This window comes from Mustela nivalis, assembly GCF_964662115.1.
Source record: "Mustela nivalis genome assembly, chromosome: 15".
Taxonomy (NCBI): domain Eukaryota; kingdom Metazoa; phylum Chordata; class Mammalia; order Carnivora; family Mustelidae; genus Mustela; species Mustela nivalis.
Genome location: NC_139034.1, coordinates 13,595,405 through 13,616,619, shown reverse-complemented (window position 1 = coordinate 13,616,619; position 21,215 = coordinate 13,595,405). Strand labels below are relative to the sequence as shown.

Here is a 21,215-nt window from a genome sequence, read left to right as displayed (position 1 = left end):
CCACTCAAACCTTCCCACATCAAATGATTTTGAAGAACATCTCAGACTTTATATCATTTTTCACAGCTGTATTGAGATCAAATTGATCTGCCCTATAGTTCACCTCTTTCACACGAAAGTAGTTTTTAGTATATTTACAGAATTGTGCAACCATCACCATAGTCTAATTTTAGAACATTTTCATCATCCCCAAAAGAAACTCTGTATTCATTAGCTGTCATTCTCTATTCCTCTCTCAAGCTCTGCCTTTTATCTGTAAAGATTTCATATGAGCTTCTAGAAAGGTAGAACTATTTTTAAAATATGTAACAATTTATGATATATAAGCTTTTTATATATATATCAATATATATATATCAATTTTAATATATCAATTTATGATATATAAGCTTTTTAAAACAATAATATCAAAGATAAAATCATGGTCACATTTTCTTGACTACTTCACATTTTCAGTTTGCTTGAAAGGAAAGCCTTACATTATACATTGCCATTGCTTGATATAGCTGCTAGTTTTCTTTTCATCTATAGGTTCTCTCCGACTTTTTTTTCCTTACCAATTTTTACTGAAGAAAATAAGTTACTTGCTCTATAAAGTTTGCTAGGGTCTGGGATTTTCTGATTGTATCCTTGTGTCATTATTTGTCATGTCCCACTATCTCTTGTATTTCCTACTCATTGGTAGCTGGACCTAGGATCTCAATCAGATTCAATGGTTTTTGCTTGTTTGGATAAGACTACTTCATAGGTAGAAGTGTCGTGTCAATATTCCTTTTAAATTTCCTTTTATTGTGAAATACATAATACCTGCAGCAGTGTATAAAAATAGTTGCATAGCTAAAAAAATAATAAAACAGACACCCAGAATCCACTGCAGAGGTTAAAATAAGAGTATTGCTAGGTCCTCAGAAATACCCAGCCTGCCTTCTCGAATGAAATCTTCAATTTAATCCTTCTCTTCCCACCCCATTCTACAGTTAAGCACTATCCTGATTTTTGTGATTATTCCTTCTCTTTCTTTATGCCCTTTATGAATATATTCCTAAAAAGATTATTGTTTGGTTTTGCCTTTGGGTCTATCATTCCATGAATTGCTTAACCATCCCCCACCTCATGAGATTCATCCATGTTGTTTCAAGTATCTGTGGTTCATTCATTTTCACCATTATATAGTATTTCATTATGTGAATATATGAGTTTATTCTTTCATAGTGGATATTTAGATGGGTCCCAATTTTTTGACATCACCAACAATAATGCTATGAACATTTTTGTGTATGTGTCCTGGTGCATGTGTGTAGAATTTCTCCAAAGTATATGCATTTGTTTATATATACTGGGTTGAAACTTGGGTGTAGGGTATGCACACGTTCAACTTAGTAAGTTATGTCAAATTACTTTCCAAAGTGTTTATACCAGTTTAGACTCCCACTAGCAATAGATGAGAGCTACCCATTGCTCTGAATTCTTGTTGATGCTTGGTATTGTTAGTTTTGCCGAGATGTAGGTTCAAGTTTGCTGTTAATAGAAATGTATAAAATTAGGGCTCCTGGCTGGTTCAGTCAGAAGAGCTGTGACTCTTGATCGTGAGATCCTGGGGTCAAGCCCCATGCTGGGTGTAAAGATTACTAAAAAGTAAACACATAAGTAAAATTTTAAAAAATGTGTAAAATTATACTCTCTGGTTGATATTTCAACTGGATTCACAAGAATCCTACTCAAATATTTCTTCTGCTTGTCCCTTATTTTCAGGAAAGTGTAAAGCTTTGTATTTTAAAAATGATATGAAAGCACTTTACCTACACGTTGTTATTGAAAATATACCATGATTTCTGAAGAGGGAGAGGGATATGTTTGTGTAATTTAATGGCCACTTCTAGCTATGTAGCACTAAGCATAACGGTGCTAAGCATCTACACGAACTATGTCCTTTGTAGAGCAAATGCAAGTCCCTCCATTCAACCCAGAAATAAATGTACTCATCTCTCTTTTGACTGATTCTTTAATCTCATTCCTCCTTTTTATTTCTTGCCCCTGTAGGAGCTTCTTTATATTGGGAGATCTGGAATGAAAATTTCACAGTTGGCATGCATAACTAGCTGTGTGGTCTAAGGTTCTAGATAATGTAGGGCTAACTTCTCAGAGTGATGTTATGAGAACTAAATTAGGTCCCATATGAGACATAACTCTTGGCACACTTCGAAGAATGATAGGTATTATCTCACCTCCCAAAGTTTAGCCTATATTTCATACCTCAAAATATTTCAGTTCATAAAATTTGCTCTTCCTGGAATTATTTTTCTCCACCAATTTCCAAGGAAAATCAAGTGTGTGTAGAAGCCATTCCTAATTTCTCTTCTCTTCTTTTTTCTGAAGGCATAGAAATTATTTTTTTTTATTAAATTTCAACTCTTGAGCACATTTTTAAAAGTATAACTAACATACAGTGTTATATTAGTTTCAGGTGTACAATAGAGTAATTCAACAATTCTATACATTACTCAGTGCTTACTGGGAAAGAGTGCTTTTTATCCCCTTTATATATTTCATTCATCCTTCCCCCCACGTCCCCTTTGGGGACTACCAGTTTTCTCTCTATATTTAGGAGTCTGGTTTTGTTTGTCTCTTTGCTTGTTTTGTTTCTTAAATTCCACGGATGAGTGAAATCATATGGTATTTGTCTTTCCCTATTTCACTCATTTGTTATTTGACTAATATCCTTCCCTCTTACGACTTCTAGTAGAGATTTTTGCCTTGTGCCCAAGATTCTTTGACAAAACATCGTATCTTCATGATTTTGTGTTCTTGAACCTTTTGCCTCCCAAGCTGATATTCTACAGACTTGCAACACTCAGTTTCTTTGAAAGCTTGTGGTAATCAAGCTATAAATAAAAGGTAATATGTTGGGGTCCCTGGGTGGCTCAGTGGGTTAATCCTCTGCCTTCACCCAGGTCATGACCTCAGGGTCCAAGGATCAAGCCCCACGTCGGGCTCTCTGCTCAGCAGGGAGCCTGCTTCCCCTTTCTCTCTATGCCTGTCTCTCTGCCTATCTATGATCTCTGTCAAATAAATAAATAAAATATTTAAAAAAAAAAAAAGGTAATGTGTTTGATCTTGAAAGTTAGGAGGATCACAGCCCATTTTTTTCTCGTTACTAGCCTACTTCATTGCTTTTATCTCTTCATGCCTCACTTAACTCATGCCTCTTCCTCTAGCTCTTTGTTGGACGCAAGTTAGATGCTTACTATTTTTTGGAAACTATTAATTGTGATAAAATCCACCAAGATGATATTTGCCATTTTAGTCATTTTTAAATGTACAGTTCAGTAGCCTTATATACATGCAGATGGTTGTGCAACCAATCTCCAGAACGCTTTTCATCTTGCAAAACTGAAACTCTGTACCCATTAAACACCAACTCTCCATTCCCTTCTCTCCCACCCATCGCAATCAGCATTCTACTTTCTGTCTCTATGAATTTGACGTCTCTAGGTACCTCATACAAGTAGAATCATGCAGCGTTTGTCTTTTTGTGACTGGCTTAGTTCACTTAGCATGTCCTCAAAGTTCAACCATGTTGCAGCACATATTATAATTTCCTATTTTTTCTAAAGTCTGAATAATAGCTCATTGTACATATATACCACATTTGTTGGTCCATTCATCTGTAGATGGATATGTGGGTCGCCTCTACCTTTTGGCTATTATGACTAATGCTGCTATGAAAGTGGGTGTACAAATATGTCTTCATGACCTTCTTTCAGTTCTTTTGAGTATATACCCAGAAGTGGAACTGCTGGATCACACAGTAATTCTATTTTTACTTTTTTGAGAAACTGCCATACTGTTTTCCACAGTGGCGGCACCACGGTAGACACTTGTTTCCGTCATACCCTATGGGGTAAAAATTATGGTGCTATAGAGTACAGCTGAGGGAAAGGATTTATGGCCAAGGATGAACACTGCCAATTATCATGCTTCTTTAGAAAATTATTTACGTAATTGAAGGCACGGCATTCCTAGAATTGGGATTCACCTGTAAACCATTTGGCCCACTCCACTAATCTACAGATGAGTAAGCTGGGACTCTGAGAGGGCAAGCAGCTTGTGAGGTCAAGGGGCTAGTTAAGGAAAGCCCCAGAACTAGCATCCAGGGCTTTCCAATCTTCAACTTACTGTAAAGAAAATAATTTTCAACTGGAGGTATATATTCGATGAAGAACAAGAATTATGGAATGGATAATTCAAGCCATCCTCTAGGATGTACTCTGTGTATTTTGCTTTTGTTTCCATGGCTGGTTTTTAGCCTCCCTACGTGCCTCGGTTGACATTGAAACCTAGCCTGCCTTCCTCATTGCCACTACTGAACGGGTCCTGAGCATCCCTGGAGATGGAGGGGGAGACAAAGAAAATCAGTCCGTTAATTAGGATCCACCGACCTCGAAATGCGACCCTCCGCTCTTCCGCGCGCCACCCAGGGCTGCGGGTGTGTTGCGCGGATTTCGCTGCCATCCCGGGACCTCAAAGACCCCCGCGCGCGAGGGGGACGGTTTTTGGCTCTCTGCTGTTCCCAACTCCGGGCTCCAAACGGGAGGGATCAGGGGCTCCCGGGGTCAAGGCAGATCCCTTGCTGCGTCCCCTCCCCTCAGCCACAGCAATGGAGCTCCGACCACTTCCCCAGCGGAACGGCGCCCGATCTCCCCCGCCACAATCGGGGAGCCCCGGGCGCCGCGGAGCGCGCGGGCTGCGGACCACGGCGGGCACGTGGGCTCGGCCGCAGCACTGCGCCAGGCACCCGCTTCCCGGCTCGGCCCAACCTCTCGGCTCCCGCCTCGGCCTCTCCGGTGGGGAGAGGGATCCTCCCCCCTTCCACTTTGCACCAGTCCGAGGGAATTTGCGGTCGGTGACGCGCATCCTTAAGCGAGCCACCTGCAGCGCGGGGCGCGCCGCTCTGGGCGGCATCGCAGGGCTGGGCCGGCGCGGCCTGGGGACCCCGGGCTCCGGAGGCCATGCCGGCGTGGGCACGCCGTGGCGGCCGGCTGCCGCTGCTCGGTAAGGCCCCGCACGCCCGCTCGCCGCCCCCGCAGCCCCCGGCGCGGCCCTCGCCCCCACCCCGCACTGTGGACCCGGGCGCGCGCCTCTCGGTCCCCGCCGCCTCGCTCCTCCCCGCGCTCGCTCTTCCCTCGCTCCCGCGCCCCTCCCCTCTTTCGCGCCCTCCCGGCTCGCCCCGAACTTGCCCGCGGCCTCTGTCTGCCCACCCCATGTCGTCCTGCCTCTTTTCTAAAGCCGCCGCTCCGGCTCGGCCCGCGTCCCGAACGGCGGCCCAGACTCCGCGGGCGGCCTCCCGACGCGCTGCCGGGGGCCAGGGCCGGGGCCGGAGTCGGGGCCGCGCCAGCCGCCTGCCCACCCCCACCTCCCCGCGCCGCGCCGCCGCCCGCTCGGTCTCCCGCGCCGGGTGCTGGGCCGTCCGCCCGAGGCCGCGGCCCCAAGGGTGGCCCCAGGTGGCTCCGGACCGCACCTGGACCGACCCCGGAGACCGGGTGGCGTCTTGGACTCGTCTTTTGAGGTTTTGATTTACGGAGTGAACTCTGAGGGGGAAAGGCGCCCGCGTTCTTCCCCAGAGCTACTCATCCCGAGTAATGACCCCCCCACCCCCGCCGCATTTCGGTGGGATCAACGAATAGCTACTTTGGAAATGTTATGCAAACAGGATTTACATATGAGAATACTAGCTGCCCTTTCTAACTCTACTCGATTTTTATCCTGGCATTAAACCCCAAGGGGGTTTTCAAGGACTCAGCTGACTGTTCCCAAATAATCTCCTGGATGGCATGGTCGGCAGTGAGAGAGAGAGAGAGAGAGAGAGAGAGAGAGAGAATCGCCTTTAGACCCAGCTCATCGATTCGGAAAGATAAGAGGGTTGGTTTGAATTTAGGGTGAAGGAGACATTTGTGGGAGCCTGAGGAGCCCGGGAGCCTTGGGTCTCTGTCTAGTCCTGCAACCTTGGGACTGGCACTCACCGCCCCCGCCCCGCTGTCCCCCTCGGTCTCCATCCAGTGAGGGTATCCGACTGTGTTTTCGCCAGCTCCAAAATTCGAGCATTCTAACTTGAAATCCTTGTAGCACATAGACGTGCAGGAATTATTTCCAATAGCTTTTGTTAAAAATAATTCAGAATTAGAGATTAAGAAATGTAACATAAGGGGTAGAAGAGTGGGAAAACAGACCTTTTGCATTTCTTAAACATTTATCTTTGCTAATTGGTAAATATGTACATTTCAGATGTATCCTACAATATGTTTTCCAGTCTATTAATACAAAAAGCTGGCTCTCTGTTACGTACGACATTAAGTAGTAAGCGAATTTTTCAATAGCACACAGAGGCTTACAAAGATTCGTACTTGCAACTATTTTTAAGCTGCACTGAATTCCTTTATATTTAGGAACAATCTCAGAAATTTCACATCTCTTTCCAGATTTTTCTAAATGAGGTATAATTTGCATACAGCAAATATGCACCCGTCTTAACAGTACAATTCCATTGGTTTTTATAGGTGTAGGTACCCACAGAACCTTGAATATAGATAGAAAACAATCCTAGCCCCACCCCCTCTCAGTCAATATCCCCCCAAAGGTAACCACCATTCAGACTTTCAATACTCTCCCTTTGCCTGTTTTTAGGCTTCATGTAAATCCAATCATCCTATGTGCTTTTTGATGTCTAGCTACTTTCATTCAACTTTGTGATTAGGAGATTCAGCCTTGGTCTCAGTAACGTTGTTGTTTTGTTTTTGTTTTTTAAACTGCTGAGTACTATTCCTAAAATATCAACATACTATACAATTTATGCAGTCTGTTGTTGAAGAACATTTAAGTTATTTCCAATTTTGTTTAATTAGGGATGGCACTGCTGTGAACATTGTTTTACAGGTTTCTGGTGGACACAAACACTCATTTCTCCTACGGTGCTACCCACCGGTAGAATCCCCAGATCATAGGGAAAGGCATAGATTCAGTTTTGGTAGAAACTGTCAGTTTTCCAAAGTGGCCCTACCAATTTACATTCCCTCTGGCAGCTTTTGGGAGTTCCAGACCCTCACATCTTTACCAATATTTGGTATTACACATTTTTCTTGAACAAAGGAGCAGAACGTGAGAAACTTCAAGTGAGGACTTCATAATATTTAAAAACTTTAAATTCCTTGGCTTCTAAGATGCTATTCCCCATTTCCCTTATATTATCAGCTCTACCTCTCCTGAAAAATGATGACGCTTTCTAAGTAGGATTTAAAGAATGGAAATGTGCTCTCCACGGTCTCCACTGCATTATGTGTTGCGACTGGAGAAGAGGAGGGGGATTTTGATATTTCAGTAAATGTGATGCTCTTCTTCATTCATGTCAGAAAATTCATAGAACCTTGAATTATACATTTTATTGTCATCCTCTGCCCTTGTTGCTTTTCTTGCTTTTTTTTTTTTTTTTTTTGCCTTCTTGTGGACCGCTAGCCTGAGGAAGGAGTGATTCAGGAGGAGGTAGAGGGAAGGGACTGCTAGGCAAAGATAGGTTTGCATTAGATGGGACACCAGACCTGATGGCCTGATAATCAGGTCCCCTGATTCTAAAAGTCTAGTTCTAACTGTTGCTGTCATATAAGTTTAGATCGGCTGTTCATGTCTTCTTAGGTCCGTCGCATAGACCCATAGTAAATTATCTCTGAGGTTGAGTTCTGGACTCTGTCTTCCATGAAAGGGTGGCTCCACTTTTTATAACTATAAAGGAACTTTCAGGAACTCTTCATTATGAATCAAGATTTTGTCTTTGTTGTTGTTGAAGTCTCCTATCGTTGAACTGCAAAACAATCAAGAGAGGAGATATTAAATGTGAAGGAGGAAGACTTTACTTATATTCCAGAGAGGATTTAGGATAAGAAAGTTGAAAAGGAAGTGTGCATGAGAAAGAAAAACATTTTTTTATCTCATAAAATCTTATTGAACACATATTTCTGTGCGGGATACAAGGATGGAAGAGACTGAGGGTAAAGGAACTCACATTTAATATCTAATTCTATTCTATTTAAGAAATGCATGGTGTCGGGAAGAAGGCGTTTTCTTTTTTTTTTTTTTTTAAGATTTTATTTATTTATTTGACAGACAGAGATCACAAGTAGGCAGAGAGGCAGGCAGAGAGAGAGAGAGGGAAGCAGGCTTCCTGCGGAGCAGAGAGCCCGATGCGGGGCTCGATCCCAGGACCCTGAGATCATGACCCAAGCCGAAGGCAGCAGCCCAAACCACTGAACCACCCAGGCGCCCCGAAGAAGGCGTTTTCTAAGTGGTTCTTTGAACAAAGCTTATCAACCTCACTTTACCCCCAGAGAGCATCTCTCTCCCTTGCGAAGCCCACAGGAAGGCTCAGTGCTAACACTTTCTACACAGTTTTTTTTTTGTTCCTGTCATCTTGTCGCTCTTCAGTAAAACTCAGTAAGCAGTGTAACAAGAGCCCTTAACGTTCAATGTTCAAGCTCACAAGTGTGCCAGCTCCCCAGACACCCACCAGATACTGCCTTTATTTTTGGGTAAAGGTTCTGATTTAACAAAAAGCAAATAACCTCAAAAGTATTATATCATATCACTTTTCTTTATGTTGAAAAGACCTTGCGGAGACAGGAGTAAGAATTTGGAGGGGGGAATATGAGGGATTGAAAATTAGTTTAACTTGCTTTATAGTTTGCATATCTTGGTCTAGCCCCCCCTGCTCTATCCTTCATTCACTCTGAAATAACACACTCTTGTGAATCTCACTATAGGTGGTTTGTCTGAGTAGAGCTTCTTGGTTTTCGTCAGGTGACATTGTGATCTTCAGATTTTTCCATGACTTCCAGAAGATCCTTTGCCACTGATTAGTTAGGTAGCCATAGTCATGTGGCCGAAAGATTTTTGGTCTTTTGGAGGGGTTGGGCTTTATATGTAGCTTTATATGAGCTATGAGCTTTATACGTAGGTGACTTACTTACATTTGGTTGCTACCTTCTATGGCCATACCATCAATGGTCCTCAAGGGATAAAAGCTTTTGTAGAACTCACGGATGGTCGTTAATTTGAATCATGCAGTTCTGGTCTATGGGTACCAACACATGTGGAGGAAATTTAAAAATAATATAAAGTACACACACAGTGTTCTTTTGTGGCTAGAGGAATTGCATAAGATCCTAAAAGAGGAACTATTGTTATTTTTTAGGTTTAAACAGTAAAATATGTTTTTTTCCACTGCTGTCATTATAAGTCAAATGGTAATTATTTTCAGTTTACACTAAAACAGGATATTGTCATTATTTAGACAAACTGTTATGTTTGGATTAGAAGATATTCACTGAACTCTCTGTTTTCAAATGCTTTGCTACTTGAGTTAGGATTTTCCTAATGGTAGGGATTCTGTTCTTGGAGGCAATGCAGATAGATATATTAGGACTAACAAGACAGTTAGGAAACATGTGCTCTTTCCTCTGGCAGAGAAATTCTCAGCACTTAAGTTCCTCATTTGTAAAAAGGAGATAAGCAGTATCTTACTCCTTCATCAGATAATTCCTGTAAAGTACAGCTGCATTCTTTGTTAGGCAGGTGCTTTGCAGAAAGGGAAGTATATAATGTCTTAAGAAATCATCAGGATTTAGAGTCACAGGAGTTTCCTCCTTCCCTTCTTAGACATTTTTGAGTACTGCCTTTATCTAGGACTTGTATAAGTCCCCCATAATACTGGTTTCTGCCCTCAAAGAGCCCACAGTCTAATGTTGGGGGTGTTGGCAGGAAAAAATCCAGCATACAAAAGGGAAATTGCAGTGCAAGTTTGGAAATACGCACAGACTGATCCTGTAACCCAGATGGAGAAAGTAAGGCAAGGCTTCCAAGCAGAAGTCATGCCAGAGCCGGGACTAGAAAGGTAAGGAAGAGTTGACAGAGGAAGGGAAGGAAGACATTTCAGGCCGATTGGACAGCAAAGTAAAAGTCCAGAGGTAAGAAACACCCAGTGGATGGAAAAGTAGAGTTCCTTTCTAGGTGGCTGAGACACAGTGTACAAGGCTTCTAGAACAGAGTGATTCTCATTTGAAAAGTTGTGATTCAGAAAATTACTTGAAGACTGTTCAGTGGACATCTTTCAAAAAACATTCTGGGTTGTCAGAGGCTCCGTGTCTAATATTTAAGGAGTGTTTTGGTGATGTGATGAGGGGCTCGGACTTTATCCTGTACAACAGGAGTTTCTGAATGGAATTCAGTTATCCATGAATTCCTCCGGGGTGTGCGTGCATGTGTGTGTGTGTGTGTGTGTGTGTGTTGGAGAGAGGGTTAATTGCATTCATCAGATTTTTCAAGGGGTCCAGCTTAAGAAATAGTAAGCACCATTGCTGTGGGTCATTGAAGGGTTTTAAGCAGAGGAGTGGCATGCTTTGATGGATATTTTAGAAAGACATTTTTTTTTAGAGATTGTATTGATTTATTTGATAGAGACCAGTGAGAGAGGGAACACAAGCAGGGGGAGTAGGAGAGGGAAAAACAGGCTTCGCTGAGCAGGGAGCCCGATGTGGGGCTCGATTCAAGGACCCTGGGATCATGAGACTGAGCCACCCAAGTGCCCCTAGAAAGACATTTCTGTAGAGAGGATGGATGTCAGGCTGACAGGTCCGTGGCAGGGAGGCCAGCTAGGAAGTTGTGGGCAGTCACCCAGGCCAGAAATGACTAGAGCTTGAATGGGGGCAATGGTAACTGCACACTGATTTGGGAATTACCAAGAGATTAAAATATCAAGGCTTGGCAATGGCCTGGCTGATGGGAAATGAGGGATGTGGAGGAGTCAAAGATGGTTTCTGGGTTTCTGGCTTCGAAAACAGTAGCTCTGTTGCCACTAACTGAGAGAGAAGAAAAAGGAGAGAGTAAATTTAGGAGGGGAAAAAAAAGTTCAGTCCGAATTGAGGGTTCCTGGGACTCCCAGATATGTAGTGATACACACTGGGGGTACGATTTCAAAACTCATGAGCAAACAGATGACAGTTAAAATCATGAGAATTTTCAGGAAAAAAGAGCATAAAATGAGTAGAGGGGACGAGACCTTAGAGCTACCCAGTTGTAAGGGAAAGTACTCCTGTATGTCTCTTCCTCTCCAGTAACAGCACTGAACATTTCTGGCCACCAAAATGTGTGTGTGTGTGTGTGTGTGTGTGTGTGTCTTGCAGTGGGTGTTTCCCACACCAAGCAACTCTCAGACGCCAGCTGATGTCCTATAATGTCACTCAATTCTGACACTATCTACCAGGAGACAGCCTCAGATCCCACAGGTTAGGGGTTCACATCGTCCCTCTTGCCACGGTTTTCATGACACCCCACGCCCCACCCGGGGTTTAATTTCCAACAGTAGCTCACAGAACTTAGAAAAGCATTTTATTTATAGATTACTAATTTATTTTTAAAAAAGGGATCTAGGGGCACCTGGGTGGCTCAGTGGGTTAAGCTGCTGCCTTAGGCTCAGGTCATGATCTCAGGGTCCTGGGATCGAGTCCCACATCGGGCTCTCTGCTCAGCATAGGAGCCTGCTTCCCTTCCTCTCTCTCTGTCTCTCTGCCTACTTGTAATCTCTCTCTCTGTCAAACAAACAAACAAACAAATAAATAAATAAAATCTTAAAAAAAAAAAAAAAAAAAACTAACTCAGGAGCAGCCAGAAAGAAGCCAGGCATAGAGCAAGGTGTGTGGGAAGGGGCCTGGGCTTCCACATCCTCTCCACGAAGCCCCTCTCCGGCAGATCCATATGCTCTCCAGCCAGGAAGCTCATCAAACTTCCAGTCCAGGAATATTTGTGGAGTTTAATCAGTAGCTCCTCTTCTTCCCAGAGGTTAGTAGAAAGGGCTGAAAGCTCCCACCCTCTGATTACTTGGTCTTTCTGGCTATTAGCCCCATTCTGAGGCCATCTAGGGACCCCACCCAAAGTGACCTCATTAGCTTCAACTCCAGTGTTCTCAAAAGGGGCCCACTATGGATTACAAGACACTCGTGTCACTCGGGGAATTTCAAGGGTTTTAGGAGCTTTGTGCCAGGAACCAGGACTGGTCATATATATTTATTATACCACACCAGTCCGATCTACTGCCCTCTTTTACCAGGTGAGGGAAATGGGGTCCAGAAAGATTAAAGAACTTGCTGAAATTCAGTCATCCAAGTGGGTAACTCTCAGAAGAGGGGCTGGGAACTCAAACTTTTTAAGTCTTCGCCAGCTCTGTGTTTCCCGGGAGACTCATCTTGGAGAACCTGAAAATGAGGTTACCTGATATGCTCTGATTTGTTTTATAATGTCTAAATCCATCACCCTTTCAGTGGAGGAGATTTTAGTTGTACCTGAAATTTTATTTTTGATTGGTACTGCATTTTTTTTCCACTTACCCCCACCCCAGCCCTGTCTCTTTAAAGCACACCACTTTTCCAATTCCAAAGTTGTCCTCATTGCTTAGACTGTCTTTGGAACTGGACTCTGGGAAGTGCTACCAAGGTTTGCGAATGGATTCTCTAACAAAGAACCTTAATCTCAGTGGTGGCAAATTCTTCCTTTGGCTTTTTAAAAAGTCGAGTCTATTAAAATATGATTTTCCTAGTGCAAATTTTACCCTTTTTAGTGTATGGTTCCCTGAGCTTAACCAACACCTATCATCATATAACTAGCACTACTATTAAGATATAGAACATTTCCATTCCCCCCAAAGCTTCTTTTATACTTCTTTATAGTTAATCAACCCCAATACCCACCTCCAACCTCTGGTGACCAATAATTTCTTTTCTGTCCCTATAATTTTTCCTTTTCCAGAATGTCATGTAAATGAAGTTTTGTAATATCTAGACTTTTGAGTCTGTTTCTTTCCCACAACCTAATTCTTTGAGATTTATCAATGTTACGCATATCAGTACTCAAAAGCCAAAAGTCCATCAAGTACCTTTGAAGATCTATTTACCTTTATTAAGTGCTTCATGAACTGGACAGTTCCCATCTAGCAAGTAGAGGGGAGCTCTGTACAAAACAGAAGGGTTTTATAGACAGACATGGGCTGGGCCCTTTAGCAAAAGAAAAGATTGCTTCTGACAAGGTAACCTTCCTTTAGGGAGATAGACAGGGTGTCTTGTTAGGTGGATTACTTTGTCCTTCTTTGGGGGATGGAGAGGGCCCTTGTGACAGATGAACTCGTGGAAGCTCACCAGAAAATTTCTGACTGGTTAGTTAAGACTGTATTCTAGGGAAGGTTGAAATTGCCATTAGGTTAGGTAGTAAGCCCTGGTTTGGTGACTTGGCCATAGCATGAATAACTCTGTTTTGGACCTCTGGTGCTTTTTCTTTTCTTTTTTTTTTTTTTTTTAACAGTACTTTTTTCCCATTCTATTGCTGAATAATATTTCATTGTTGGATGTGCCACGGTTGGTTTATTCATTGACGAGATGAAGTTCATTTGTTTGCTTCTAGTTTCTGGCAGCTATCATTAAAGCTGCTATAAATAGTTGAATATAAGTTTTGGTGTGAGCTTAGGTTTTAATTTCTCTTGGGTAAACACTGAAAAGTGGCAGTGTATTGCTGGAATGTATGCTCGATGAATATACAACTTTATGAGAAACTGCCAGTTTCTCAAAGTACTTCTACCAATTTCCATTCTTACTGACAGTGTACAAGAGTTGCAGTTGTTCAACATCATTGTCTTCACTTGGTATGGTCAGTTTTTTGTCTTTGTTTTTTAACCCTTCTCCTAGGTGTGTAGCAATATGTCATGGTGGTTTTAATTTGCATTTCCCTAGTGACTAATGATGTTGGTCATATTTCTGTGTGTTTGTCACCCTATATTATGTTTGGTGAAGTGTTTCCTAAGATATTTTGCCTATTTTTAATCAGGTTGTTTGTTTTGAATATTTTTTTTTTCCAGTCTATGACTTCAGTTTTCATTTTTTTAAGAGCACTTCCTTTGGGGAGCAGAAGTTATTAATTTTGATGACATCCACTCATGGAAAAAATTAGCCCTAGAATAAACACTGCTCTGGTCCTACCTAACTGAGTTTAAAGGAAGACCTGAAAGGAAAAGTGTTTCATGAACTTAACTTGATCCCATAGAAATGTTCAAAAATATGTAAACAAATACAGAAACATCTGATATGAGGTGAAAGTTACAATACCTGGTTTCCACTTACAAACTAATAGACAAACAAAGGATTAAAAATTCAACCCACAGAGAAAAATCAGCCACCCAAAAGGGACCCAGAAATGACATAGAATATAAAATTAGTAGACAAGAGCATTAAACTAGTTCTACATAGTTCTGAAACTAGAGGAAAGATTATATGTGTTAAGCAGGGACACAGTAAATATAAAAAAAAAATCACATAAATTGAACTTCCCAAGACGAAAATTGCAATTAACTAGAAGGAGTTGACAGCAGATTGACTGCGGAAGAAAAGATTAGTGAACTTGAAGACAGCAATAGAAACAATCCAAAATGAACAGAAAAGACAAAATAAAATGAACAAAGAATCATTGAGAACTGCATTTGGTCAAATAGATGTGTAAGTCTACTGTCAGAATGTACCTTTTTTTCCTGGATGCTTTCAAGAGTTTCTCTCTATCATTGGCTTTAAACAATTTGATTATAATGCACTTTTGTAGGTTTTTTTTTTTTTTTCCCCGAGTCATGTGTTTGGGTTTTGTTGGGCTTCTTAGATCTTTGGGTTTATAATTTACATCAGATTTGGGCATTTTCTCCATTACTTCATCAACTATTTTTCCTGACCTCCTTTCCCCTATTCTTTCCAATAACATGTATATTTGACCTCTGAAAGTGAGTAAAATAGAAGACTTTTTTTATTGTCTAAACTCCTTTGAAAGATAATTGACTCTTTAAGGCATAATAATAACAATGACTTGTTGGGTGTATAATTTATGTCGAAATGCAATGTATGAGAGCAATAACACAAAACCTGGGAGGGGTGAAATTGAAATATACTGTTGTAAGATCCTTATATTTTATATGAGGTGATATAGCAGTACTTAAAGGACTGCATTAAGATAGAGATGATTACTATAAACCTTAAAGCAAGTGCTAAAATAAACAAAATTATGGTTAATAATCCAAGAAATGAGATTGAGTAGAATCATAAAATATTCTCACTTACTCCCAAAGGAGGCAGAAAAAGAGGAAAGGGGGGAAAAAGAACAGATGGATCAAATAAAAAACAACATGATTGATTTAAACCTAGGCATATCAATAATTTCATTAAATTTAAATAATCTACACATCAGAAATGAAAAGCAGAGTTTGTGAGACTTGGTTTAAAAAAAAAAAAAGCAAGCCCCAACTATATGATACATAAATAAAGCTGACCTTCGATAGGAAGACACAAAAATATTAAAACTGAAAGTATGTAGAAGAAAAAATCCCATGCCAACACTAATCAAAAGCTGGAGAGGATAAATAACAAAGTATATTTTAGAGCAAAGAATATTGGTAGGAGCAGAAAGTCATGTCATAATGCTATAGGACTTGGATCATCAAAAGGACCTAAAAATCATAAATATTTATGCATCTAATACCAGAATTTGAAAATGCATGGATCAAAATCTGATTGAACTGCCAAGAGAAATGGACAAATCCACAATTATATTCAGAGTTCAGCACTCTTTCCGGTTGTGGAAATAACTGATAGAAAAAAAGATATGAATAATTTACAGAAGACTTAAAACAATGTCAACCAACTTAATCTAATTTACATTTATAGAATATCCCACTCAAAATATTCCACTTTTCAAGCACACACAATATACTTACCAAGCTAGGCTATATTCTGGACCATCAGATGAGCTTCAGTAAATTTTAAAGGATTAAAGACATACAAAATATATACTGTGACTTCACTGTAATTAAATTAGAAATTGATAGCAGAAAAATATATGGGAAGTCCTCAAATATTTGGAAACCAAAGAACACATTTCTAAATAATCTGTGGATCAAAGAAGTAACCAAGAGATAGTTGAGAATATATATTGAACTGAGTAAAAGTGAAATGCAATATATTGGAATCTGTGGGATGTTCCTAAAGCGGTACTTAAGAGGAAATTTATAGCACTAAATTATTAATTATTAAATGGTAATAGCCTTAAATTATAACACTACAAATTCAAACTAATGAACTGGATTTCAAGCATAAGCAAAAGGAGGGAAATTAACAATTTAAAACCCACATAAACAAAAGAAAAGAAACAAACATGATGAAAGTGAAAAAATCATTAAAATAGGAAGAAAAGGAGAACAGTGCAACCAAGATCAATAAAAGATCAGTAATATTGCTAGACTTCTAACCAAATTATCAGGAAAAAGAGAGAAGACACAAATTTCCAAAATCAGGAATAACAGACAACATCACTACAGAATCTATAGATACTAAAAGGATAATATGGAAATATTAACAACTTAATGCCTATAGTTTGACAACCTCCATTTAAAGGAAAAATAATCCTCGAAAGATACATACTACTAAGTTCATTCAAGGAAAATCGATAACCTAAACAATGCTATACCTGTTAAAGACGCTGGATTTGTAGTTAAAAATATTCCCATAATGAAAACTACTGGGGCAGAATTCACCAAATATTTAAAGAGGAAATAATACCAAATCTGTACAAGCTTTTTCAGAAAATTTTAGAGAAGATAATGTTTCTCACCTCATTCTATGAGCCCAGCTTTACTCTGATACCAAAACCAAAGATATTAGAAGGAAAAACAAAAATAAACCTACAGACCAATAATTACCACGAATATAAGTGCAAAAATTCCTAGCAATCCTTTAACAAGTTGAATTCTATCATATATAAAAAAGATAACACATCATTTTCAGCTGGTTTATTGCAGGAAGGCAAGGTTGGTTAACATTTGCAAATGAATCAATGTAGTTCACCGTATTCACAGAATAAAAAAGAAAAGCCACTAGAAAAACAAAAACAAACTACATAATTATCTCAATAGATACAAAAAATACATTTGACCAAATATAACATACATTCCTAATAAAATTTCCCAACAACTTAGGAATAGAAGTGGTCCTCCTCCAATTAAGTAATAGCATCTGTAAAAAACCTTTAGCAAACATCATACTTTTAATATTAAGTGGCTGAATGTTTTCTACTAAGATCAGAAATAAGGCAAGGGTGACTATTCTCACTACTTCTCTTCAACATTGTATTGGAGATTCTAACCAGTATACTAAGGCAAGAAAAATAAAAACAACCAGATTGGAAAAGAAGAAGTAAAATTATCTTTATTTGCAAACAAAGTGATCATCTATGTATAAAATCCTATGGAACTTACAAAGAAGTAACTACAACTAATAAGTAAGTTCTATAAGTTTGTAGGACAGAAGATTAGTGTAGAATTTCAATTTTGTTTCTATAACTAAGAATCAGAATTTGAAGAAAAAATGTCCAGAAAGATGAAATATGGATAAAGGTAAGATCAGTACATTGAAAACTATAAACTATAAAAAATTTCTAAGAGAAATTAAAGGAGATCTAAATAGAGATGTACCATATATATGTAAGACTCGGTATTGTTAAAATGTCAGTTTTACTCAGTTGTCCCAGTGATTCAATATAATTTCTATCAAAATCCCCGCAGACCTTTTTGCAGATTTTGACAGGCTGATTCTAAACTTAATATGAAAATGAAAGAGACCTAGGGGAGCCTGGGTGGCTTAGTGGGTTAAAGCCTCTGCCTTCAGCTCAGGTCATGATCCCAGGGTTCTGGGATCGAGCCCCACATCTGGCTGTCTGCTCTGCAGGGAGCCTGCTTCCTCTTCTCTCTCTCTCTGTCTGCCTCTCTGCCTACTTGTGATCTCTGTCTGTCAAATAAATAAATAAAACCTTAAAAAAAAAAAAAAGAAAGAAAGAAAATGAAAGAGACCTACAATACCCAAAACAACTTGGAAAAGAACAAAATTGGAAAACTTATCATCTTGATTTCAAGGCTTATTATAAAGCAATAATCTATACAATGTGGAATCAGATCCAGATAGACAAATAGATCAATGGAAAAGTATAAGGACTTCAGAAATTAGAATATGCAGTCATCAAAATCATTTTTGATGAAGGTATAGAGGTAATTCAGTGGAGAAATCAAAATCTTTCAATGAATGGTACTATAACAATTGAATATTCCCATGTAAATATAATTATATGAAAAGTTTTGATCCATAGTCATACCATTTAAAAAGTCTACACAAAATGATCATAGACCTAAATATGAAACTAAAATGTACATTTAAAACCTGAAACTATAAAACTAGGAGAAAACCTTTACAACCTTACATAGAGCAAAGATTTTTTGGATACAAAACCAAAAGCATGGTCCATAACAGAAGAAATGATAAATTGAACATCTTTAAGATGAAGAATTTCAAGTCTACAAAAGACAAGCCACAGATTGGCAGAAAATATTTGTCAATTACATATTCTATAAGGACTTGTATCCAGAATATATTTTTTAAAAAGAAGTTTCAAAACTTGAAGATGGCCATATAAAAGATTCCTGAACTCACTTTCTCCCATGGATTCACCAAATCTACAGCTACACATGGAACAATTTCTCTGAAAGGAATCCAGAAACTAGCTGAGTGACTCTCACACATCACACAAAATGAGGAAAGAACCCACACTAAAATGGGTGGAAAAGGCAGAGACACATGTCAATCTCACGAGAACCCAATACCCAACACAGCAATATATAAACCAGAAGGAACTCACAACTCTCAGCTTCTCCCTAACGAATGAAGGGTTTGGACCCAACATCTAGCATTCCTATCATTAAGACTTATGAGGGACAGACTCCCAAAACACATGGCTCTGAAAACCTATGGGGGGCTTGCATCTATGAGACCAGCCAGATTGGAGCAAACAAAGAAACAGTTCTTTGGGCCTGGGAGGACTCTCTGTGGTCATACCCCTAGGGCTCAGTGCAGAAGCAACAACCCAAATGCATATCTCTTAAAGAGATGTGTTTGCAGCCTGAGGGCTAGGCTTCCAGTTTAACATACATTTAGGAACTGACTGTGATCCTGCCCAAAACTGGGGAGGCAAGCACCATCTCCACTTTTTCCTCTGTTAGTATCTTCCTGAAAGGAACATGTGCACATGTTTGGAGCCCTGGATTTTGTGGGTGCGGCCCAGAGGACTCACCCCTTAACTGCCTGGCGCTGGTTCAGCAGAGCTTGTATTGAAGGATCCCCCAAGACTGTAGCAAACAAAGAAACAGTTCCTAAGTGGCTATCCCCCAGGGCTCTGTGCAAAGGGAGCACACAGAAACTTCCAGCTCCTGTCTTTTCCTGAAAGAGGTCGATTTGCATACTTGAAAAACTGCTGCCTGAGAGTCTGGCTTCCAATCACTCTTCATCTAGGTGCTGATTGAGATCCTCCCCTTTGAGGCACTCACAGGTCATGGCGTACCTTTACTATTACGAGCCAGGAAAGGGGCCCCTGGGTGGCTCAGTGGGTTAAAGCCTCTGCCTTCAGTTCAGATCATGATCCCAGGGTCCTGGGATCAAACACTGCATTGCATCAGGCTCTCTGCTCAGCGGGGAGCCTGCTTCCCCCTCTCTCTCTGCCTGCTTCTCTGCCTACTCTCTGTCTATCTCTATCTCTGTCTGTCAAATAAATAAATAAAATCTTAAAAAAAAAATCCAGTAAGAACAAAAAAGGTGGCTTGGACAATTACAAAGGTTTGAGAGGCAACCAAGGTCTTAGCCTGGACTGAATGACAAGGTTTATCTCCTACATGAGATCATTCTGTGAATATTGGAAGAGGCAGCTGTTTTCTCCAGTGCATAGAAACCAACACAGAGAGTAAAGAAAAGTTAAGAGGAATATGTTCCAAACAAAAGAATGAGATAAAACTGCAGAAACAAACCTTGGTGATTCACAAAGATAAATTTTTTACCTATTAAGAATTTAAATTAATGGTCATAGTGACTTCACAGAAATACAAAAGATCATAAGACTACTTACTATGAAGACTTATATGCCAACAAATTGGACAGTCTAGCAAAATGGATAAACTTATAAAAAAAAAAATACAACCTACCAAAGACTGAATCATGAAGAAATAGAAAATTTGAATAGAATTACTAGGAAGGAGATTGAATCAGGACTGAAAAACCTACCAACAAAGAAAATCCAGGACCAGATAGCTTCAGTGGTGAATTCTACCAAATATTTAAGGAAAATTGAGTATCAATCTTTCTCAAATTCTTCCCTTCCCCCCAAAAAAGAACACAAGAAAACACTTACAAACTCATTTTATGAGGCCAGCATAACCCTAATACCCAAACCAGGCAAAGACACATATATGAAAATTACAGATCGGTATCCCTGATGAAAATAGATACTGTAAGGTTTTTTCCGGCGAGATAAACACAACACCAGGCAAAGTGGGGGCAAGGCAAGATTTATTAAAAACGCTCTCCGGCGAAGTTTCAGGGCTCAGGAGAAGGGGAGCCAGGAAAGTTGCTCCGGGAGGAGGTGGGCACCCTCGGGCGAGGTTCCGCCACTCTGGAAAGCAGAGTGGCGGAAGTCGCGCCCAAGGCAGGGAGGAGGGGGCTTTTAAGGGGTTTGGGGGAAAGCTCAGGGGTCTTTTGGCAAGTTTCCCTTATTTGGATATCCCGCCGCTCATCGGGATCCCATTGGTCCACAGGAGCCCGGGGCGGGGGTCTCAGATTCCTGCTTGGGCCTTTGTTCTCCTGTCGGAGCTCAGGTCTTGTGGCGGGAACTTTTGCCCTCTTTAGTAGCCCTTCCTGCCAGCCCAACAGATACAAAAATTCTTAACAAAATATTGGCAATCCAAATTCAACAATACATCAAAAAGTTCATATGCCTTATCTAGTGGGATTTATTCCAGTGATGCTTGGATGGTTCAACATCTGAGTATCAAACAATGTGATATACCACATTAACAAAATGAAGGGGAAAACTATATGATCATCTCAATAGATGCAGAAGAAGCTTTTTTAAAAAAATTTAACATCCATTCATGATAAAAACTTTCACAAAGTGGGTTTAGACAGAATATACCTCAATGTAATAAAGGTCATATGTGACAGGCCTATAGCTAATATGCTCAGTGATTAAAAGCTAAAATCCTTTCTCCTATCATTGGGATGAAGACTTGG

The 21,215-nt window shown here is 40.2% G+C and overlaps 1 protein-coding gene across 1 annotated transcript in view; it reads left to right on the top strand.

The window, feature by feature from the left end:
• The first annotated feature begins 4,776 nt into the window (after nt 1-4,776).
• The window catches only part of FLT3 (fms related receptor tyrosine kinase 3), a 73,545-nt gene continuing 57,106 nt past the window's right edge, over nt 4,777-21,215 (top strand). Inside the window, exon 1 of the mRNA XM_082700947.1 lies at nt 4,777-5,052. Coding sequence (XP_082557073.1) covers nt 5,010-5,052 — 43 coding nt within the window. The 5' untranslated portion in view covers nt 4,777-5,009. The remainder of the gene's footprint in view (nt 5,053-21,215) is intronic.